This window comes from Wasmannia auropunctata, unplaced genomic scaffold (assembly GCF_000956235.1).
Source record: "Wasmannia auropunctata unplaced genomic scaffold, wasmannia.A_1.0 LD336053.1, whole genome shotgun sequence".
In the NCBI taxonomy this organism is placed as follows: domain Eukaryota; kingdom Metazoa; phylum Arthropoda; class Insecta; order Hymenoptera; family Formicidae; genus Wasmannia; species Wasmannia auropunctata.
In genome coordinates, this window is record NW_012026837.1 from 4,255,082 (window position 1) to 4,280,091 (window position 25,010).

Here is a 25,010-nt window from a genome sequence, read left to right on the forward strand (position 1 = left end):
GTATACTTGTGCTGTTAGAACGAATTCTTTTTTTTCCCCCCCTCTCCGAAGCGTGTTCTCCACGAAATTGAAGTCACGAAGTTTCGCGTAACGAGATACTTATACCGTTGAAAGTTAAAGGCAAATAACGGTCCTCCAAAGATCGATTGCAAATTTATCGTAGACGTTCCTGTAAAAGAAAAAAATGTGTGTATTAAATATAAATATGCAGTTTAAAGAAATATTTCGTGGCCAACAGTCTTGGGAAACTCTTTATGTTTAGAAAATTATATTGCTGTGATGTGACGTAAAAAAAGTGTTGTGTAGATATATCGTAAGAAGGCTTTGGTGAGTGCGAAGTGGCCGGTTGTCGAAAGATGGCAAAAGTGAAAAGAGCTTCTCGCAAACGAGTAATAATCTCGACTATGCGTCATCTGTAAAAATACGACCGACGGTCAACGCACGATTTATACATGTTACCTTCGGATATAAAAAAAGAACGTTATTAATATAACACCGTTTTTTCTCAGCAGCCGCAGCCTGATATTATAAATAGGACGGCTGTAATATATAAATTCTGTTCAAGGTACCAATTATTCTCGTAAAGTTGCAATCTAATATGAGCTTACAACTCATTATTCATTTTGTCATTCGTGAAGCAAAAACTTTGCTATATACATTCACTTCGACAAAATTACAAAGTTTGCATCCACACCCAATTTGTGTGTAAAGTCCGCGCTGCTGTAACAAAATGGTCTCTATTTCGCGTTTAAATAAATCGAGAGAATGAGGAAGGCCCCTGAGGGCTATCATTGGTGAAATCATTAATTCAAACGGACTGTCTTGATGACCGGTGACCTCGCACATAAAGAAGATAAATGTTCCTGGCGCGTGCGATCCACCGTCTCGTGGACTTTAGACGTACGTGTATGTTTGTACTTTATAAATGTCGAGAGGAGACTCATTTCTCGCATTAATGACCGGCGCGCAGCAGATATAGACGTGTATGTACATGTAAATGTGTGTATATTTTACAGATTTTAATATAGTATTTAAAAGAGCGCTGCACTTACTACGCACACTGGTTGTATACACTCGATATAGTTTGTATATCTACTGAAAGTAGAAAGAGGATGGCATCCCGTTATTACGTCTACGTCTGCAAATGACCAACTTGATAGATCGATGTATTAATGACGTACTTCTTTGTTTGTAATGAATAAACTGTTATGTCATACACAATTCCGACTCGCGTTTTCTTACCCTGCGCATCTTATTTAATTAAACGTATACGGATTGGGTATTTCGAACGATGAGCCGATATATAAAGAGACTCACGATTATGAAAACTGCACTGTGCAAATAGAATTGAAGCCTCACTACAGTCGGGAATAAAGGGATTTTTCACACGTTTTCTTTCGGTAACAAGGAAAAGTTCAAAAATTATGGGAATCGTATCTGGGATTACGTGATAAGTGAGAGAGATGTATTGCAATGACGTTTGAGTCATGATATACACCTTTGTACATTTATTTTGTAAAGTATTTTCAAATAATAATAATGCTAATAATTCACATATTAATAAACGTATCTTCGATGCCATAACACCAAACAATTGACCATGCCTACTTAAGTAATGTACAGCGCTTAATAATTAATTATAGAGATTAGTACCAACTCTCATACACTTAGCTATCGCAGGAACTCTCGTGGCGAATGAAAAAGAAAGGTGAGCTGCCTCCGACCGTTAGCTCTCACGAGCGCTCATAGCGTTTCCTCACTTGATCTACTACCGATATTTAGCTCCCGCTACTATTTTCATTCACGTGAAACGAAACAGAAGAAAAATATTAAGCTTTTTTTTGTGTCTGCATGTGTAAACGCACGTAGTTAAACATAATTGCTATTTATGCCGCGCATTTTTAATGCCGGCAAAATGTATGATACAAGTTTTGACATCGCAGTTTTCCCTGTCGGTTCGTATATTTATATGCCGGAATACGCGCGAACATGTGAATAGAAAAAGATACAATACAATCGGTGCAATATTTCGTCTCCTATCTAAGAAATATAATACAAATATTTTATATATTTAGAAAATATATAAATTTGATGAATTTAAAAAAATTGTCCTCCCGACGTCTGTAGCAAAATCCCGCTTATTCGGCAAAACAAATTGAGGCAACAAAGATATATTTATATCTTAAGATACTTTAATATAAATACATTTCGATCGTACAATTCGAACCGCCAGAGATACGCGCGTGGAAAATTAACAGTAAAGAACAATTATATATTTGTAAAACATGATTCTTTTTTTGATAAGCTCACATACGGTTTTACTTCCTAATCATTTCCTTATAGACGTATTATGTGCATACAAGCATACAACAATAGAAATCAAACACCCTCGCGCGCATACACTCGCACATACGCATATACACAAAAATACTCTCTCTGTTGCTGGGAGAAATATTGTGATGTTTTGAATTAACATTTCGAAAAGTAGGCAATGTATGTGTATTCGAATTGCTAGACAGACGGTATAAGAGTATAATGTTAAGTGGTAGTATCGATGAGAGAGAAATTTTATATAATTTACACAATATATTATCATTAAAATTGCCTTGAAATTGATCTATACGTGCCGAACACAAACAGCGTCGTTTCTTCGTTTCTTCCCTATATATATATACATACGATATATTATTCGTTAAGAAAACGAAAAACTCTCTGTCCCAAGATCCCTTTCAAACATCGTCCCTCTGAAGACCGAGCTCGATAATTTTGAGTAACGCTCAAAAAAATAAGTACACCGTAGGAGTTGTGAATTTTACCGAAACTAGCTTCGTTCGCAAAGATATCGTGGATATTGGCCCATTAACATAAACAATTAGGTGCACTACTGAAACACAGGCGCGACGAATCGATTGACATAATCAAAGCTGATTTAAAAAATAGAGGGAGCAGGACGACAACAATTTTCCCAAACGAAAAATCGTCTTGTACCATTTATATTTTTCTAATATCACGCTCATGGTATAACTTAACGATTTCTCTTCGAAAAGACGTAGAGTTGATACGTAAAGTGATATACAGAAAATTCCATCGGCATCCGTTTCTCAAAAACCGAATGTTACCAAATATTTATATTTGTGTATAACGGACAATCGATATCGATGTAAAATTGCAAAAAATTTGTCGCGCTCGGAAGACCTAATGAAAAAATGCCTTCAAAAAGCGATACTTTCATTTTTTAACTCAAAAGAACTCGGGATTCTCCGAATGAGATCTCTTGCCGGCTGGAATCAAGTGAATTAACTATCTTGACCTGATCAAACGTCAGCGGATCGAATTGCTGCTATTAATTCAGATGACGGAACCGAGAAAATCACTCGAAGAATGCGGAGATCTTTTGATTATCGTTACGATTGCACGCGCGATTGCCACGAGCTTGGCACGTGTCCCGTGACCAGCGTAAAATGTGAGCTTGATGACAAAGTTCAATATGTATCTATGAATTATCGAGGTACCGTCTGTTGGACAAGGTGATTTCTTAGGTTTAGATCCACATTATATGCAACACTTGGTGCAACCAATGGCGGAACATCACGAGGCGTACATCCTATTAATTTCATGTTGATAACGTTCCTGAACCGCTTTCCTCTTGAGCTTGAACGCCGCGGTAACCAGACCCATGTCGGGTGACCACTGCTCCGCGCACAATTTCACTGCACCGGGTATTTCGAAACTTTGGAGCTTACCTACGAGCGACGAGAAGTGATTTGAATGATAATAAGTTCGATTGACAATGATCAAAAATAATGATCAAAAATATATAGGGAACGTACATTTCTTCGCTTGCTCAACTAGTTCTTGAAGTACCGCCTTCTCGATCTGTGGATTGCTACAGAGTTCCTCGAGACTCCTTCCGGTTATGCCTAGATTGCTGGCGATTTCCTCCAAATAATGCTGATTAGGTACGACCAATGCCACCGTGTACGCTTTATTCCCATCGCCGTAGACGCAAATGTTTTCCACGACAGGACAAGTCTTCAACTCGGACTCGACTTTACCCAAAGAAACGTACTCGCCGAGTTGCAGTTTAACCAAGTCCTTCTTTCGGTCTGTAAATAATAAACATTCATCGTGTTGGAGAGACATCAAGAATAATAACTTACATAAATATTTTATTTTTATCTCATCCTATCTAAAAAAAAGGTTAGAAAAAAAAAAGATATGCTCACACACACATACACACACACTGTATTTTTTTGCGACGTACCAATAATCTTAATGGAACCGTCTGGATGAATTTCGCCAATGTCGCCTGTTCGGAACCATTGCCTACCGTCCTCTCGGAAGAAGTCCTCCTTCGTTTTATCCGGTAGTTTATAGTAACCTGCGGAAACAATTTCGCCACCGATCACGATCTCCCCTCTGGGATGTGGATGATCTTTGACACGATAACCGGCCTCTTCCCAGTTCTCCAATCGGATATCGCAAACCGTAGTGGGTGCTCCGACTCTTCCGGTGGTTCTATCGTACGCTGAAAGAAAAAATGTACAACGTGACGATATCAACAATGACAACAGAGAACATCGAATAGGCATTGCGATTCAAAAATACGCACTGTCCATAACGGTTGCGCAAGAAGTCGTTTCTGTGAGACCATATCCTTGAGTCACGGTGACGCATAGGCAGAGTTTCACTTGATTGTGAGTATCTGGACTGAGCGGAGCGCCTCCGGAGAGCACGAGCCTAACGCGGCCACCGAGCACTTGTTTCGCGGCTCCAAAGATGTACTTGTCAAAGAGAGGAGTTTCGTAGCCTCGCTTCGTCCATTTCAGTTTGTATTCATACGCGAAATTAAAGATAGCCTGCCTGAACGGACCAGATTTCTTCACTTTCTCGTTTATTCCTTTGGAGATTCGATCGAGAATGAGCTGAAACAATTTCATATTTGCATCAATATTACCTATAAAATTTGTATTAAAATAAGAAACGAAATTTAATATAAAAAAAAAGAAATCACGTATTTAAAGTATTTTTTTACTTATAAAGTTAAAAACTTTAGATGCTGAATAGCTTAGTGATTAAACAATTTTCTTTTCAAGCAACAGATTTAAGTAAGAAGAAATTGATTTTGATGATTTGCAAAGACACTCACCGGTACTGCGGTTAAGCAAGTTGGATGTAGGACGGAAGCATCACCCTTTGATCCCCTCATAATCTTGCTACTCGAGTCGATCAACGTAAGCGGTGAGCTGTAACCGATGGGCACTCCCCATAGAAGACACACGCTCTCGGCCAGCAACTCGAATACGTGAGCCAACGGCAGGAAGCCGAGAAAAACGTCGTCCGACTCGATCTCTACGGCATCGCTGAACGCTTTTATGGTGCTGATGATATTTTTGTGAGAAAGAAGGACGCCCTTCGGCACCCCGGTCGAACCAGACGTGTACATAATTATAGCGATGTCATCGCCCTTCGGCGAGTTAGCGCTCGCATTTGACTTGTTGCCCATTTTGATGACATCAGCGAAGGGTAGCAGTTGCACTCCGTCCTGAAACAAAGGCAAGGGTTTAAGGATATTAGAAAAATCAAGAAGGTGATGTATACCATACTGATCGTAAGTGGCAGTACTGACATCAACGATTACGTAAGATAACAACAGTCAATCACAGTCAATGCCATAGCTATTAGGCAAAAACAAGTTTTTAGAAGGAAATATCCACAGGTCTATGCGCGTCTAACAACCGGTTATTTGAATTATTAATTAATTTCTCGCAACAACCACTCTCCATTAATCCACTATTACGTAACTGTAGAAAAGGAAAGTCTAAATAAAGATTCCACTTACGATTTAAATGTAATTAGTAAAATCATTAATTCGTGCTAAAAATTAATATTTAAAATGTACCTTGTAACCTTTGGTGCTAGTCGGTTTGAGCTGATCTTCCATGTAGATAATTTTCTTGACCTTCGGCATCATGTCCAGTAGGCGCTTGAATTTCGGCAGAAGTTCGTGGCTGGTAATGACAGTGTCCACTTCGGTTTCGTGAATACCATGAGCGATAGCATCGTCACCTAAAGTCGCGTAGATCGTCACCACCGTGAAATTCTGTTTGAAGCACGCGTGTGCCGCTATCATCCATTCCGCTCTCGTCTCGGCGAAGATGACGATGTTCTTACGTGGCTTCATACCAAGCTCTACCAAACCTCGGCCGAAGGAAGAGGCCAACTTGTTAACCTCGCTAGACGACTTCCATTTATACTCTCCCATTTTATACTGAAAAAAATAGAATTCGACGATTTAAAATTAGCTTTTCTTTTCAAGACTGATAGTAAATAATAAAAACAAATATATTGAAGAATTTTCTCGTAAGAATTCTTCTTCCTACGATTTTTTTTTTTTTTATTTCTTAATATACAGAATGAGAACTTTTCGCATTAAGAGACATTAAAAAATTCATTCTTAAATGCCTGAATGCCTACGTTACCTTTTTAAAGATTCTGCCGTTGGATTGGGGCTCATCCTCCTCTGCTAAGATTTGCCTGGTACCGAGACACCTCTTATCGCCGTGCATCTTGACGACCCAAAGAAGCACCTTTTCCAGAGTATCGACCTTTTCGCGCTCGAGCATGATGTGCATCGATTTCGGGGAATCGACGCTTCTGTAAGTGATCTGGTTATCATCTTTGGAGATAGGACGGGCCTTGATCCTCCTGGAGGCCTTACGCTTCTCCCATGGTCGCTGAAGTATGAGATACACGGGGAAGGTCAGCAAGTCGTACACGTACGACAGAGCCTTGATCGCGTGGATCGCGCCGTAGATCCAGAAACCTTCCATTTCCCTGTTTAGACAAAGGGACCATTCAAATATTCGTACTTAGATGTCGTTTTGTTAATCAGAAGTAGCATTCGGTGCTTGTCAAATTTGGCAGCAAGGAAATTATAACGAGTGCAAAAATAATAAATAGATTAATGATGATCTTTTTATTTTCACATTCCATCGAAAAGAGGAAAAAAATCATGGTAATTAAATAAATTACACCTTTATTACAATTCCATCTTTGTGCTCTAATTCTTGAAAAGGAGATACAAAGAGTGAATATCTGTACTCCCGTGACATTGTCTTATCGGATACCGCAGTATCTCGTTCTGCTTAGCAAATGAATTTTATCTACTCGAGTAAGTAGTTTCGTGAAGCGTGAGAGTAAAGGCTATCGAACGGAATCATGCGTCTTGCAAACATAAGTCAAGTCAATAATGATTGAACATTATCTCGTATATGCGGGACAAGCGACCGATAAGCAACAATTAATCAGGATTAATTCCTTTCCTGTCGATTTGGCGCCTTTTGTCTAACAGCATGGTCGCATACATATCATGCTACGTGCGTAGAAAAGAAAGAAGAAGCGCTCTTTGAGACACAATATATCCATCAAGATCGATAAAGTAATACGATAACAAGCTATTGAAGCAATAGAATACAAGTTCAATCATACGTATCGACAGTGCGTATCAACAATTATAAGAATGTAATTGTATTCCCGTAGCGAAGAACTAGAAAAGTATATCATTTAATTAGTTTGCCTTCTCGAGCGCGACGCCTCGAGGTCTGTTTTGAATATCACATTGCTTCTTCTCAATGCTAAAAAAAAAAAAAAATGTTTTTCAAGTAGCAAAGATAAAAAATCAATTGTCTTCCTTAATGCCACATGTGTGGTATATACACGAGCAATCGATTTTTTCTACTAAAAAAGAGAAAGTATTTTATCCTGTTTTGGCAGTATTTTTTTAAGATAAAATATGTTGAGTGTTAATCTAATCAATACTTAAATATTTAAAAAGGATTTGATTGGCTGTTGCAAGAGAGATAAATTCGTGCGAACGTCGCAGAAAATATTACACATATTTTTCTCTCCTCTTTTTACCAATTTATCAAACAATTTAAATAGTTGCAGCAATTTATATACAAAAGTTCACATTAATACTGCAAGAAAGATAAAATGGTAAGCTCCAGCCTACCGTGAAAGAGATAAATTCAAAAAGTTAATTTCAAGTTCATTTCAAGATCACACAGGTTTCGCGGGGTCAAGTCCAGATTCCAATAAAATATCAGTCCGCGCGCTGTGCGGACGAAGTCAATTTAGATCAGTGGACTTGCATATCGATTCCGTTGATTCTTTTTATTCTCCGCTATTGATTGCGTCCATATCGTATTCGCGATATACCAACCATCCCTGAACTTTATACGACGCATTTATGCCACCTCTATAACGTATAGTTAAGTCCATAGTTATTTCACGCTACAATATGGTTATTAATCGAGTTTCTTTTGATTTTGCCTGCTATTGATCGAGCGTACCGGTCAGACGGTAGATGGTATAATCACGCCGCATAATGCAGCGCACCCGATGCTGCATATACGAAAGACAATAAATACATGTTACGTCACGTTCAGTTTCTGCAATTCAACTTAAAATGGCAAGTAGATCTGACGCAAGCTTTGATTGATATTACGTAGTCCACAAGACCACATACCGACAACATGGAACAACAAAAAAAACTTTACAGTTTTTCGCCATTCAATCTGCTTTAGATAAAAAAATTTTAACGAAAAGGAAAAAAAACATGGTAATTCGTAATTTCTTATTGTTGCATGATATATACGCGACGTTGTTTTATCATTAAATTAATCTTGTACTCCGGCAGATTGTTAATACTTTGCACACTCGACGGAGCGCTAATTACAGTGCAAATAATTTTTTTTTTTTTTATAATCTCATTGTTATTAATATATGTAAAAATATAATATGCTGTTGCAAAACGCAAATGGTTAATCGATGTTCAAAGTTCATACGTTGTGTCTTCGAGTAAATGTTAAACGCATTGCAAAGGGAATAAAAAATTACTGTAATGAAAATACTGTATGATGCAAGAGCAATTGATAAAACAAATTTATAAAATACATGGAAATTTATGTGTATACTAATTAGCAAATGAACATACTTGTTTTCGTCGTGAGAGCATTAAAAAATTAAAAATGAAATAAACGATAACATAACGATACGAGACATGAAATTAGAGCTATATTAAGAGTCGTATAAGAAAGAGAATAGCACTTTCATAATTTCATAATTCATGAGTCTATAAGTAAAAGGAAAATAGGGAAATGGGGCAAAGATATTGATAAGTCTAAAACTAGTCTTTGAACCGCTTTTCGAAGACTGTATAAGAATGTTCATATAATCGATATACAGAAAACGATTAGATATTCCTTCAATTGAAGAGAGTAGATTTGTAGTGAGTAGATTGAAGAAACAGATTTTTCGAAAATAGCGATTGCTTTAAGGCTTTATCTCATCGAATATGTTAGAGAGTATGTTAAGGTCGAAATTAAGTTATAAATGGATATGGCCTTATTTTTCTGTCAACTGTAACCTTCATTTACCATGTCTCATGTCTAATGTAACTTGTAATGTACTTTAATTTGAAAATGTGAGAAGAAATCTCATTAAACTGGGCCCTAAGTACAATTTCGTCAATTGATTTTATGATCTTTTAATGAAGAGCACTCGGTGATTCTGAAGAGGCATCATGTACGCGACAGTCAAAGGATTAAGATCAAAGTATCATAGGGGAAGACACCGAGAGAACACACGGGCAATCGAGATTCCAATATCATTTTACGGACTTTGGACGTCGCGAGTTCACGTTACACGCGGCGAACAAATGGAGCCGACCGGTCTCTCGGGCCTTATCTGCGGTCGAGAGCATGTGTGTCCAAAGGGTCTCTTGCTCGGTGCGTATGACGGAAGTCGAAGGGGGGAAGGGGGGAAGGAGGGGGGAGAGAGGGGAACGAAGGGGGTCAACTGTGCGGTAACCGGCGCGTCTCACGCCTCACGGTCAAATGCCGGAGTGTATCGTCCGTTGGAACTCTCGAGACTTCGCGGCTTATTTTTTTTTCTTTCCACCGATTTGTCGCGCAGCCAAACTCGACCCCCGTGAGTTGAATAAAAATTTTTCCCTCGCGGTCGCGAGAAACGTACAAAGTCCGACATAACGAACAGAAATTACAGCACGAGTTTGGATAATGCTATAATTTATTTATCCTGCAATACGTCTAAGGGATACTCGAAGACATACACAACTTTGATTATTACTTATAAATATATTGAAACAAAAGTTTTTTTGATTAAATAAGACTGGATCATTGAATTTTGGAGAAATATCGAAACTGTATGATATGAAAATATAGAGGCAATAGCAAAAGATAAAGTAAACTCAGAATGATTGTTATCCGTCCTGATGATAAATCGATATTACGAAACATTCATTCTCTTCTCTCAGCGATTACAATCGTAAAGAATTATATTTTTATTCCAGTTTGCTTTCAGCATACGAGCGGGAAATTTTCGCATTATTTAATAATATGCTTACAGTGCCATAATGTTATAATAATACCTTGCTAACCGATCTAACTCACAATCACAGGTTTCCTATCGCGCGCATTTATTAAAAATTGATACACAAGGAAGAGAGCGCAGTCCATTAAATTATCTTCGGACCTTGGCTTTTTCCTTGAATCAATGCAGGTCTAATCTATATCTCGTAATATGTTTATTTAATAGTTTAACGATTATAACATACTTTAACATATTATCTGCTATTTAATACATATAATCATATAAAATGCCTATAAAAAAAACCATAGATAAAATCTACAAAAAGTCTGCAGAAAATGATTAGAATTTAATCCAAGTATTTCATAGTCACGTTGAAACTGCCAACTTGTATTCAGACGCTACTAATTATTATAAAAAAAAATTCTCATAAATAAAACTCATACAATGTTTGTCTAAAGAGAATTGCAATCGATCTTGTGATGATAATATCGATTGTTCAAATTCTTCACTACCGTTTTACGATAGCAAATCTATGTATAGTTTTCTAAGAAAGAAAATAGAAAAGATATACTTACGGGATGCACAATTCTATTCAATGCAAATGCAATATAATAAATTCAACGCTACTAATGTTTTCTCATTCAATGCGTGACAATGCAATTCTGAATTTAATTCATGCTGCATTTATTAATTTTGTTGAACGAAAGATTAAAATCACATGACCACATAGAGCACTTAATATACGATGCATACTATTGCAGCTAATTGTGATTCACATATCGCATGCCGATAACATTAAGAACAAAATCGTCATGCTAGGAATAAGAGGCGGAATAAATCAAAGCGACAGAAATAGCTGAAATAACAGCAACAGCCGGTTTAATTAGCGGCTAAGTTGCTAAAAATTACGCCACGGAATTGTGCGGCGATGTAAGAAAATTAAAAATAAGTATGACAAAAATATCAAGACAAGAGGATTGCAGGTATATAAATATAGATGGGAAACTCTATATATATATATATATATATATAAGATGCGACTTAAATTGTAACATATAGAAGGGTATATCGTAGAGAAACGTGCTCGAGTGTTGCGACGAGGCGAAATAAATCAAAGAGCTCGGGGATCCATCGGATGCGTTTCGAGAAGTCCTACGAGCGAGGCGGCCCACAGCACGTTTAATTTAACAGTGGACCGTTCGCATCCGATGGGACAGTTGTAATAATACAAGCGACAGCGGAGACAGAAAATGAATACAGCGGAGAGAAAGAGAAAAAGAGAGAAGAGAGAGAGAGAACTCATGCGGGCGTATGCACGACGAGCGCGATGCGTATAGCGGTGCAGGCTCCATACGTCTACGAGCTACGCAGCGGCATATCTCCCGTGCGTTTAACGCCTACGACTCACTGTTTATCGTCCACGATCATGGTGGCGGTTCTCACTTATCCGGTCGCTCTTTACTTCCAAAATCAACACTCCACCCGGCGGGGTGCCACACTGCGCGCGATGCGGATTAATCGACACTGCAAGAAAAACCATTCCCAAAGTCGACAAGAGTTAGTGAGACACCCCCCTTCCTGCGCGGGGGGGAGTGACTGCATGCGGTGCATTCGAGTACGGCTCCTCGTCGCCGAAAATGGTCCTCGATCGACGATGATAGGAGCCCTCGAGATCGACTCGTTTTGGCAGAGATACGTCGAGAGGGAGAGAGAGCCTCTTGATCGTTTCTCTTAACCTTCGAACGAATTGACTATCGACGGCGTTATCAGCGCGCTCGTTGATCGTTAAAAATGCTTAGAGTTATCGTTAATTCCTGGCGTGGAGTAACTCTTTGTCGCTACTAAATGAGCAGTACATTCTACGCATACCTATCTTATCTATAAATGTTTCAAAAATATGTGAATAAGTTTTGTGTGTGTGTGTGAATGTGTAGTTCGAAAAGGCATTTGCGGAAATATACTGTCATTTTTTGCGTGTTTCAAATTTTTTCACCGACTACTTTCTATACCGCGGAATGGCTGATTAACAATTCTACACTTGTTTTCTTAAGTGCGGAAAACAGAATTGTATATGTTTATATAATACAAATTTACACTGCGCGATATAAATCGAAGTATTATGTATATGTGAAGTCTGCTGCATATATGTAACAACTTGCGTGCAAACAATGTGAAAAAAAAAAAAAGAAAGAAAACCACAGGTGAAATATTTAACGTATGAATAATGCAAAGTCGAAAGGCTCAACTGGACACAAGTTAATGAGATATATTGAAGTATAAGTCACACGTTTAACGAACTTGATTTACAAGAATCTGGCGAAACGCGCGATCAATCTTCGCGCCGTAAAAAGCAATCAAGTTGTTACTTAATAGGTCAGATTTACATCCGCTCAGCGTCTGGTCAAGCGATGAGTAAGCCCCTGACAGGGCGATTTCAATTACATCCCGTAAGCATTCCGGGATACACTGACGCGATGTAAAAACTCGCGGAGCAGACGCGCGAATCCCCGACGAGTGTCCTCCGGCTTACGGAAACGTCGCGCGGCTCGCGAAGAATTCCTCGATATTCACCCGCAATTTATCCACCGCGCGGTCTTCACGGTCCGTTAGCCGCGCGGCAGGCAACTCGGTCAAGTGCACTTTGCCCCCCGTACACGCGTGCACGTGTCAATTCGCGGCGGAATGCACGCATCGCAGTCGAAACGCGAGCGCGAAGTGCTGCGCGATGACGGCAGCGACGAGGCCCATTTCCCCGAGGTTCAACCCCTTCGGGCGAAGTTCTCCATTCCGACGCGCGAGCTTACGTAAAATCCGAACGCGATTCCCATATGCAATTTACGTTTCCGAATTCGCATTCGATTTGCATGAATTATACATTACGCGTGAATTCTTATCTTCGGCACGAAGGCGCGAAGAGCATCAGGCTGGCCGAAAAATTATCGGATTTACGTTAAAAAAAAATCTTAATGTTTTGCGCGAAGTGGACAAATAAGATAGTTGGTCTACTGAGAACTGCATAATTGACAGTAAGGTAACGTATAGCAGATGTATAAAAATCGCGCTTATTTCATTGGTATTTCGTACGATATTCTGTATTTTGCTCTTCAGCATTTTTTACCATCTCAAAGGGCAATGAATATCGAAGCAGACGTTTTATAAATATCAGCAAGATTGTGCACCTTGTGCGCTCGCAGATCGTTTTACAAGACCGCGATCCAAAGTTCGCGTTGCTCGGTATACGCAGATAACTATTCAGACTCACGATAAGAATCGACGGTACAAAGAACGAGGACGTTCAATCCGCGAGATTACATGAAATTTATTGTCAATACACAATTTTATCTCTCCGTAATTCGAAATAAACTTTTGATGTACAATTATAATTTCGACATACGGTATTAATTATGAACAAAAAAAAACTCTGAATGCGGCGAGCGAATTTGCAGACAATGTCGAGGAATTTTTTTCGCGAATGCGCGGAATGTTTACAGTACCGTTTCGCAATACATATACTGCAAGGATTCGTTGAACACAAGAATTCTGAATTCCCTGAAAATGTCAAGGTTTTCAAAATCGTCGAAATTGCTTACTTTTCTGAAAAAAAAAAAAAAAAAAAAAAAAGAGAGTCAACCGTATGTGTACAAAGCGGTTTAAAAAAAAAACAGCTGATAAAAATTCACGAAAAATTGACGTATTGCTTTCTCAATTAATCATACAGCGCCGCATTTTTATGACTCGTGAGCGGTCGCTAACACGCGCTGACAAGTTGGAGAAAAGGTTAAACTCAATACCAGCCTGTCTTCCGAGGGTTAAAGTCCGACGAGCATAATTATATTTCAAAACATTGAGTAATCGAGTTCTGTGCAACGCAACTCCGCGCGACGAGATTTTGCGCGCCTCGTGGGCCTCTCCAACTCGGTCGTGTTTTATCGGCGCGAGTCCGAAGTTCGATATCGCACGAGCAAAGATGTACAGAAAGGACGTCGTAATACCGATAAAGGTCCGTCTACTGGCACTATTTCACGCGTTGCGTCATTACTCGTATTCGTGGCAGCCTTCATTCACCGTCGTTGTATCACGACGCGGGCTCGTGGCACGTCGCGATCGATTGTACTTTCCAGCACTTGATACTTATAAATTGCGCGGATATAATTGATAACACTGTGAATAATATTGTTTATTTTAACACGCGTCATAACGTAAGCGCCGCTTTTCGTTCTATTATCATCGTATTATTATTATCCTCGTTTTGGACAAAGATCAAATTGAAGCTAAGTTAGTCTCAGAGTATATTTTCTTCGATCGCGTTTTATACATTCATTCGCAACATATTCGAATTCAATTATTTTTATAATTTGAAGAATTTAGCTGTTTAAAACTTTATTAATATACAATTGTATGTATAATAAAGAATTAAATAACTATAAATATATTTTCTTGTTGAAAAAAAAAAAAATTAAACTTAATTATATCACTACTGAAAGCCATAAACGTCAGCCGAAAATATTCAAATATCTCCGCTTCGATCATTAGAAACAATTTAAAAACAGAATGATTGAAATTTATTGCAATATGTTGCACATAGTTATGACGATGAATAATTATGAGAAACTGCCGCAAGAAGGGCATGGGTTGGCTTTATTATATGGAGTATTATGACGAGCGTTAACACGCCTGTTCCTATGAATCATCACATGTCTCTGGGATCGCAAAAAGGCATTGCCCTCTTTAGGAAACTCTACTGTCGTTTACGTCAACGATTTCATTCACACATTTCTTTACTTTAGCTTAGAAGGGAAAATTTTTCCTCAAACCATTGACATCACCAGGTCCCTTCACGCTAATCAGAAACGCAATCAGAGTCACGAAACAGACGATTGTTTTCCCTTTCGTGACGTAGTACTACGTACTACTATGCACGTACTACGAATCGACCTTGGTTAACTTCGTTCGAGAAAACGGGGTATCGACATTAACGCCACTGACCCAATTTCACGGGCACACACGTGCCTTAAGCACATAGGAACAAGCACTGCGATGCACTCACATCCGCAACACGGATGACCCGTCCTTCACGACGCATTTAGCGAACGTGACACAATCGCATATGCAAGATAATTCGACACCGCGCTAACAAGCTTCTAAGGATTGTAACTTGACCCGAGTCAAATAAGACAGCCCGAACGCTGGGTACTGTCGTTTGGTCGGCGTAATCATGGGTAGACATTCATGAATGTAAATAGGATCACTTTCATTTGTATCATCAATTTTTGAATACACCGAATCTATATCGTCCCAACTGTATCAATTTACGTTAATGATTAATATTGCTGTGCAAAATAATGATCTCAATGTTTGTACCTTTCTTGGATGTAAAATACCGATATTCTTTTCTAACATATCTATATCAAAAACGTTCGTGAACTGTTTGTCTATTAATATTCTATTGCAAAAAAAAAAAGATTAAAATTAAATATGTATTTCTTAAAACATGCGTATCGATATTATCATAGAGATTTCTGTTTGTTACGGCTGGACATGTTGATAAAAGTTTACCTGTGTATATGTGCAGTGATTATCTTATCGGACAACATGCGCCTCAGAACTATTTCACGAACTTTGTACTGACTATATATATACGAGACAGATTCAACGATTTCTTGATATTCGATAGACTTATTAGGAATAAATCCAAGTCTATTTTACATTAAAAATTCATTTATAGCAATTTGTAAAAAAAGATAGTGTAAATAAAACAATATTATGCCTTCTTGAAAATATTGGAAAATTCAAGTAACTTATCACGGTTCAGATATAATCTCATTAAATCAATATCTAGTAATGAAAATCCTAAAGGAACTCCCATTGAGAGAGAACAAGAGTAAAAGATTATTGCCTATTTAATGACACTGCTTCACGTGTGGAGACGAAAGAAAGATGGGACTCGAAGTGATTTTACATAGTCTACCGCACGCCACTTATATAATGACTAAAGTATCCTCAATCAGAGTGCGATAATATTTTGTTCTTCACGCAGACAAGAGAATGTATACAAATACGCCGCACAATTACAATTTAAATACAAGCCTGATAATCAAGATAATCATATCAAAGTATAATATATAATACAATTACTTTAATATTTTTTAACTACTCTGATATCTCGTAAAAAATAACATTTTGATCTTTCCGTTTTGATCGGCAATTGATTCTCGTAATGGGATATTAACATAATCGATTGATATTACCGGTCGCATAAAGATACGCGAGCGATTAACGAAATGACAGTTTGACAAAATTTATTGACAGTATATTGACGACGCTAATTGGTGAGAGAGCCCATCACTCTCGCGATGGGGCGATCAATAGTCTCAGGGACATAGAGAAAATTGTGTTCACGTTCGCGCATATCTAACAGTATCTATAGATTATACCAATTAAGTGTAAACAAAGGCGGCAGTGTACAAAAGCGGCGCAAACAACGCAATAGCCAATTTCACAAAAGTTTATCCTGGACAGAATACTTCGCCAGGGCAAAACCCCCCCCCCCCCAAAGAAAAACAAAATCAACATTTGAACAACCGATCACGCGTTTTGATATGAATCAGTCACGCTTTAACGTGAATTATTCCGCTACCCGATTACATAAGTTTATTCACGCGGTATCAACGATCATCGTGATGATCCCGCGAGCGTTTAAAAGTGCCGAAGTACAGCGAACGCGACGAATCAATGAAATTTCGTTGAGAGTGCGGATTATTCGCGGCGGGTTTGCGATCGCGACTGGAGTGCGGGAGAAATGCCCCCTCCTTCGTCGTCAAATGTTTGCTTTTGACACGCCACGCACGTAATGCGTTTGTAAACCTGAATTGCCATTGAATCCCAGATTGGGTCAATTGTTGAAGTCGGTAAATAGAGAAATCTCGGATTTCGTACGCTTTTAATTTACCCCGTCCGACCAAGTCACAAATATATACCCAAGTAATCTAAAGGGGCCGAATGAATCGCGTTCGCGTACGATCTAAAAGGAATCCTCACGAGTGCGCTGGGAAAACAACTTCAGCGGCGATTAGAAGAGCAAAGAAAGGCAAAAATGAAAAATGGTCTTATAAGAAAAGTAATTCAAGAGTTTAAAAAAACTTCTTGGAAATTTTCTTTTATCCGACATCCTAGTTATGTAGAATGACCAGGCAAATTTTCGCTCTAAATGCGATAGTTTCTAATCCTGTGTAACTAAATGCGAACGTGGAGAATTTCTAAAGTATCGAAATTATATGGAAGATATCCAGGCCATTGTAAACCGTGTCACTGAATTACATCGATTCGTCGCTGTGCGGCTTCTTACTAAAATTACTATACGTTCTCTTCGCACAAAAATATACGTTATATAATACAATTTGAATGAATCTGTGCTGCGCTTATCGAAACAGGTCGCGTTGAAGGTATATGCACTAATGTTCATGCATGGTTTTCCATATATAATAATCTCCCCGTTAAAAATAGACACGGCACTTTTTTTTATACGCTCAGATTACACGTGACCTGAATGTGAAGACCGCTCGATCAGAAAGAATTAACGGATCATGAATGTACATTAAATTATCGGAGTCAGGATGTGACGATTTATGCGCGATTACACGTTTACGAAGAACGAGCAGTTTGATCCCACAATCGCGCCAGACTGACAATGAGAAAAAAAAATCGGTTTCACCGTCGCGCGAGAGAGCGGAAGGGAGCTCGACGGAAGAGGGACCACGAGGGGGAAGATTTCACGCTACATCGCCATTATTAATAAACCTCGCGCGCGGCCAACGATGAAACCACCATGCACTACTTTACGGATTGTTTCCGTCTAGGCGATCATCCACGTCCGTCTGGCTCGAACACGCTCTACGCGCGTCACACTTTAAATCTCGCGAGATTCGCAGCTGCGATCGATCTTCGCTAATGCCTGACGAACTTACTGTCAATAATTCTTTGGAATAGATTAAATCTGTTTCGCAAAACGAATTGATGAAAGTATCACGCGGTCGTAAGTCGCCGAATAAATCATCTTCTAGAATTCAATTCGAAAGCAGTTAAAAAATAAAATAAATAATTTACGAAACTGAGAATTAACATCACTAATAACGTCTGTCACCGTCGTGCGTCTTCATGTATATTCAAACGTAGCAACGGTAATTAACAACTATTCGAAAGAAAAGACGAGGCAAAAAGAATGTTGTGAACATACCGACAATTTTAATTGACATTCATAAGAAAGTTGATATATTTCTTCATCTTAGTGAAGATGGATATTCTTTTATAAAGAATATAACAAGAATCGCGAGAAGCAAGTCATCAATAAGAAATATTCTCTCTTTTGCGAACATTCATAATGTTTCTTTTGCTACTTTTTGCCACACTAAAAAAAAAAGTCTGTATGTAATCCATCGCATGCGTGCGGAAAGCAATAAAGAGCCAAGGTACATATCGCCAATCGATTACAGCCGTGTTTATGCGTGAAGTCGAAGTGATTCATGGCAGTTATAAATTGCCGAACCAATGTAAATAAATCTTATAATTTCCTTCGCGTTTCCGCGGGTTTAATTAAAAATTACAAGAATCTCTCGTAAACAAGTCATAACGTGTGACGTCGTCGAAATGACGAATCGGCGCAGAGCTCTAATAATAATGGCACGCATTTGGACGGAGTCGTGAGATGAAATAAATATTTGTAGATTGGCACGGTGCCATCTTCGGGCTCGCCGTAAATCTTTCGTTCATTGATAAAGAAGCGCGACACGATCATCGTCGACCTCTCGTTCGATGTTGACCGTGAATTTGCAAAATCGATCGTTCCGCCGCGAATTGATAATGACTCTCGGGTTCAGTGTGCACCGGATGGTAAGCACGACGATTTCTCGCTGCACAGTTGCGCCGGTCAGGAAGTTTATGCAACACGGTTGACTCAGAGAAACGTCGGTGAAACGTTGGAAAATAATGACGAGTCTTTCGAGGAAGCGTTACGATACGCTTCCGCTCCGATATCAACGAGACCGATTCAATTATAATCCAGCCAAATAAATCACCAATTCAATTTCCGACAAAGTCGAGAGCAACGCTTAAATTCCGCGTGAAGATGAGCGAAGAGTTTAACAATGATTTACAGCTTAATTCGTATAGAAAACGTTACACGGTATGTGTATCGAATATCGACGAAGAATGCGCGGCAAATTCCAAGCTCCTGACGCCCACATCAGGTGATGGCGAACGATCAGTGACAATGAGCAGCAGCAATAACGAACGGGTCCATCGCTTACCTCACGAGTTCGCGACAACGGTCGGTTCTTCCTCCTCGGGCCTTCCTGCCTCAACCGAGATCGCTTCCAGCCGGTCGTCGCCGCCGTTTGCTTTTCCCACCGCGCGCGATCGCGGGAAAGGAAATTATCACTGCGCGCAAGAGGGTGTTGGTTTATAAGAACGGTGTGGGTGTCACGTGTGCGCGCGTGTGCGTGTAGCGTGTGTGCGCCCGTACGGTCCGCCGCGCGTATTCGCCTACTGTTCTCTGCGCCGCGCGCCTCCGCGCCACGTTTCCACTCGCGGGTGTGGTGTGTACGTGGCACCGAGGTGGTATAAGGGACACGACGAGGGTGTGCGTGTTGCATAAAAGAGAGGAGAGGCAGAGGCAAACGGCGGCGCGCTTCGAGACGGTCGACGAACGACTGACGCACGACGACTCGCGGCGCCGACTGGACAGACACACCGTTACGATTCGCATCGCGGATTTCCACACGACCCACCTTTGATCTTTGCCCGTGGACCGACCGCGCGTGTGGTGGACCCTGGGATTTCGACCCGATAACGCCACGCGACCGATCGGAGGTGGAAGTGACGTGCGCGCATACACGAGGCGCCGGGACAGCTGTTCGCGAATCCGGGATTCGCGGAGGGAACGAGGGGGAAATCCCCTCGCGCCACGACTCGCGAACGAATCCAACACGCGCGTCCCGCTTTCCCGAGTAGTCCCGGATGAACTTTCGAAAGCCTCTATCGCTAATGACACTCGAAGCGATCTTGAACGGAGAATACGTCACTTGCTTAAATCATACCCGGAGGAATCGAGGATGAGAATCGCTGATTTTTCTTTCTAAAATCAGCCACTCCTTTTTCCTTTCGCCGTAACGCGCCTATGTAATTTATGATAAAAATAATAGCTACTTTAGAGATATATATCGCTCCCGATGCGCGATAATCAATAATTATGTATGTTTATACAGCATTTTTCGCCTCGTAAATCGTCTAAAGTTTATCAATGTTATCGAACGACAATATAGTTAAAGCCTGTTCGACACGAATTGATAATATCGAGAGATAGTCGAATAATCGATGTGCCGATTATTCACCGTATAGCAATAGTAACACATGCGACTGTCATCAGCCAACCAGGTCGGCGCCTGAATGTCCTCACGGTCGGAGCGTGCTCCACGTCCCAAACCACGATCTAGATCACGTTCGACTGCGTGTACCAATAACACTGCGCCACGCTAAAATCCGGAGAAACGAGTAATCCGAGATATGCCTGCTCACGCCGCGCCGCAACGTCACCAGTCGCTTAGATATATGTATAGGACCGTGGGACAAAGACGAAACGCAGGTATATTTTGTCGACGGATTCTTGTGATCCTAAAGGAAACTCGTGCGTGTGTGTGTGTGGGGGAGATTCTCATCAAAGAAGCCGCAACCAGCGCTAAATAAATTCTAATATATTACAAAATTGCTAATCAGATGCTAAAATCGTTTAAAATATTAATGCTCCCAAGTAAACTATAATTTTACATTATCTGTTATATTTTAATGGTTTCTTAAGGCATTCAAATTATTTAATTAGCACTTTTAGCGTGATTTTTTTGTCGATTAATATATTGCTTGTATATTTATTTGTTTATAATGTAAAGACCAACACACAGCAATTAAATCCTCTTATTACGTATCTAAATATTTGCAAATGTTTTGGAGCATCAAATTTCGAACTTTGGCGCCTAATTAATATAATCAAATAGTATATCAATTTTTTCACGCGTTAGAATTTAGCGTCGATTTAATGGAAATCGTAATGTGAAGGATTCACAGTGGAACATTATGGACAAATCTCATTGTCAGCACATAACAAGTCTTTACAACACATCGTTATTTGTACTAATTGTATACCATTTAGCATATGTATACCGAGAAGGTCAGCATACGTTTGACTAAGAGCATGTAATTCTTCCCAATCTATTTTTCAACGTAACTTTCTCAATATTCATCGACTGACAGTTTTAATTGTAATTATAATAAAACGGCAATTTGCACGACAATCCTGACTCCAACAACTATCGCAGAATATCAGAGAAACTCTCGGCGGTTAATAAATAATTATGTAAAGTCAAACATGCGTTACTTGTCAGTTTATACGTCAAAACCTTCCTACTCCTCCAAAAATCAAATGCCACGTTGATTTGACCGTCAAATAACCTAATCCGACACGCGTCTGCTTATGAATCAGTCTTAAAATACGCCGGCGCGGTATCGCTTCTTCGCGGATCACCCTGTATATATCGAAACATCACGGAAACGTCGCTTACATTCTCGCAGGTCGTGGTTGAGAGATCACTCGGGCAAAGGGCTCCTCTCTCTCTGTCTCTCTCTCTCTCTCTTCTCTCTGCCACGGCGGGGAACTGTCACGTCACGTGCCGGAAGAGTACTCCCGCAGCCTCCGGCCTTCGGGGTTCCCGCGGACGCGCGATCTATCCTCAATGACGCTCGATCCGCAACGCCATCGCCGTCGATCCGCCGGATCTCCCAGCTCGTTCCCGCGCGCACCGCGAGCCGTACTCCGTCGGCCCCGTGTCGTATTTACACGTGCGCCACGCGACCGGCCACGGGTACCCGTACGCACTGACGCCGCTGCGGGATACGAACCGACCTGGTGATCAACGCCGCGGCCATCTTGCCGCTTGAAACTAGCGGGATCGATGGGACGCCACGAGCGTCTCCTGTCGGCGCGGCGCGACGCGGCCGCGGCACGGCTTTTTCTCGGTCAGAGGCGTTTTTCTATTTTTTGTTTCCTTCTCGTTTTCTAGCCGATTGTGACACAAACGGTTTGTTCTCTACGGCTGAACTAGTTTGCGACACTCTTTGCATTTGAAGTGAAATATAGATTTGATATATCTGGCAAAAGCGAGAGTTAGAGAATTTCTAAAAAAAAAAAAAAAAAAAAAAAACAATTCCAGTGCAGAAAACAGACCTAAAGGTAAACGATCCCAAAGGCGGAGCCTATAATTAGATTTGTTCCACGAGTTCCACATGAGTTTCCGAACACGTGGCGACGTCTCTTCTCTGTCGTACGAACGACGGAGATTTCGCCGCGCTCCCTTTAATTTCTTCCCTGTCAAACAGCTAATTCAAAAGCAGTCGTGTCCTGGATTTTCACCGCCGCCGCGTCTCGGCCTGTCACCCTTGACCTCGCTCTAAAACCGTGAGCGCGCGATTGGATATTGTATTTGTCAGAATACCTACATAAACAAGGCGCATCATCGAAATCGTCAAAATATTCAACGAAGAACGATAACACACGTTCACGGCATTTGGCAAACACCGACTTTGAAAAACACTGTCGAAAGCGCGTGCTAGTGAGTAAATAAACGTACGCCGTGTTTTCATTATACTCGCAATAAGCTCTATGGATTTCTCTCGAGAATTTCAATCTTCTGAAAAAAAAACCGAAGCATTTTTCCGTCGAAAAGTCATATGTATTTTCAAAATAGAAGAATGAAAGAATTCGTTGTCCTTAATTCCCGGTCATTCGACTCCAAATTCTCCCTTAATTTTCAACTAAATTACGACGATTTTCAAACACGACCTTTTTTCATTTTGCCTTTCCGTTCTTTCTCTCTCATGATTATACTGTATCATCGCGATCGTGACCCCCTTTGCGGGCCGCAATACGGTCACACGCCGGTCGCTCGCGAAGTCGCACACGTGTTGGTCGAAAGGTAGCGCCCAAGGCATCCGTGCTCCGAAAATATCGCGTTGCAACGGAACGTAAAATCAACCGTGAAAGGAAAAGCGACGCTCACAATTGACGAGAGGACCGTTTACGCGCGTTTATTTACGCGGGGAATTACATATACATCAGCGTACACAATAATAATCTACGCGCCTACTTCAATTTGCGATTGTTATTACTACAGCGATCAGCGTGTGATAATCTACCTCCTCCGTATACACGTCGTCCCGCAAAAGATACACGTCTGTTTCATACGTTCCGTACGTGCACGCGTCGAAAGAGCAAACACCCACGACTTCTCTCAGCGGGATCGTTTCTCGAGAGCGCGTTCCGCGCGTTTCTCGTTTATAGTAGAACGTCGGTTAGTTACACAAACGAGAGGCACGCACACACCGCACAGTGGGCAAAAACATCGCTATAACATTCCGCTTAGCGTGACGAGGAAAAGAAAAAACGTACGTTTCGACGATACTAAACATATAAATCGCGGCGCGCTTCTAATCGGAGCGCAAACCGGACTCCGTTCAACTTTTCGCGCAGCGGGAATTCTGGCCCGGTGAATGGATGGGTTTACGTACCTTGACTCGTATCAAAAAAGTTTACGTTCGCACTCTCGCCGCTCGAGAGAACGCTCGATTTACTCGGTGGTCCGAGACTCCACGGTTTCACGATGCCTCTGGCGACGGTTTGCGCGTCAGTGTCGGGCAGGACTCATCGCACTTATAACGTTACAACGCGCCGTGTCGGATGTGCCGCACTCGCGTCTCTCTCGCACGAGCCGTTTGGAAGCCCGACTCGGAACAGCCGGTACGCGGCCGCGGGATCTCGATATAGACGGCCGGCCCGCGCGCGGACCAATCGGACGGCGAGGCGCAGTGGGCGGGGATGTGGCGTGATCCTCGGTGACGTCACGCGCGCCGGCCTGAGCGATCGATAACTTGAAACTCTCTCGCGCGCGCTACGTTCGCACGAATTTCACGCTGACGCCAGATTGCACCGGCGATCGATGCCATGAGCGTGTGTACGTAGAGGCTGTGCAATCGCGCGATTCTCTCTTTCCCGTTCGATCGAACCACGAAATTCGTCGAGTCGCGCCTCGTCTGTCAGCCGGATGTCACCGCAATTATATAATTGATGAGAGCGCGCCTCTCTCGGTGGACTCGACGTCGCGTTCTCGCGCTCTCTTAATATTTGAATGCAGAGTCCGTTTTATCAGGGGAGACAAGATATTGCAGTAGATGTGTTTATCGACGACGCGTAAAATCTATATCGCACCGTACGTGAAAAAAGTAGGTCTCCTCGTCGGAACGCTAATGCGTCTTGAATTACAGAATATTAAGCCAGCATTAGCACGCATGATGAATGTTTTCTTTTTGCACACGCTACCGACAATCGTGCAGAATATAATTGTTCCTGGATTACTTGCGTTTCAGTAAATAACTAGAATTGCACCAGAGAGAGCAAAATTTCTAGTAATTTATTAAAACGCAAGTAATCCAACAAGAAAATATCGTGTGTACCGCTGAAATGTTAATAAAAAAAAACTTCTGATCTCCATGCAAACTGTGTAAACTAAAGATATTCG

General features: G+C 40.8%; 1 protein-coding gene across 4 annotated transcripts; it reads right to left on the reverse strand.

Moving 5' to 3' along the window:
* Positions 1-1,479: 1,479 nt before the first annotated feature.
* On the reverse strand, positions 1,480-24,230 carry LOC105451165 (long-chain-fatty-acid--CoA ligase 4). Of its 4 annotated transcripts, XM_011691443.1 has the most exons (9): positions 24,004-24,230; positions 11,804-11,919; positions 6,483-6,837; positions 5,903-6,271; positions 5,150-5,545; positions 4,613-4,925; positions 4,265-4,528; positions 3,831-4,106; positions 1,480-3,743 (listed from the first exon to the last, which is right to left on the reverse strand). In XM_011691443.1, the coding sequence occupies exons 2-9, from the start codon at positions 11,821-11,823 to the stop codon at positions 3,589-3,591; spliced, it is 2,148 nt and encodes a 715-aa protein (XP_011689745.1). In that variant the 5' UTR covers positions 11,824-11,919; positions 24,004-24,230; the 3' UTR covers positions 1,480-3,588. The 4 variants fall into 4 exon arrangements, with proteins under 4 accessions (XP_011689745.1, XP_011689747.1, XP_011689746.1 ...); XM_011691445.1 differs by lacking the exon at positions 11,804-11,919; XM_011691444.1 differs by lacking the exons at positions 11,804-11,919; positions 24,004-24,230 and adding an exon at positions 22,002-22,239.
* Between the last annotated feature and the right edge of the window lie 780 nt (positions 24,231-25,010).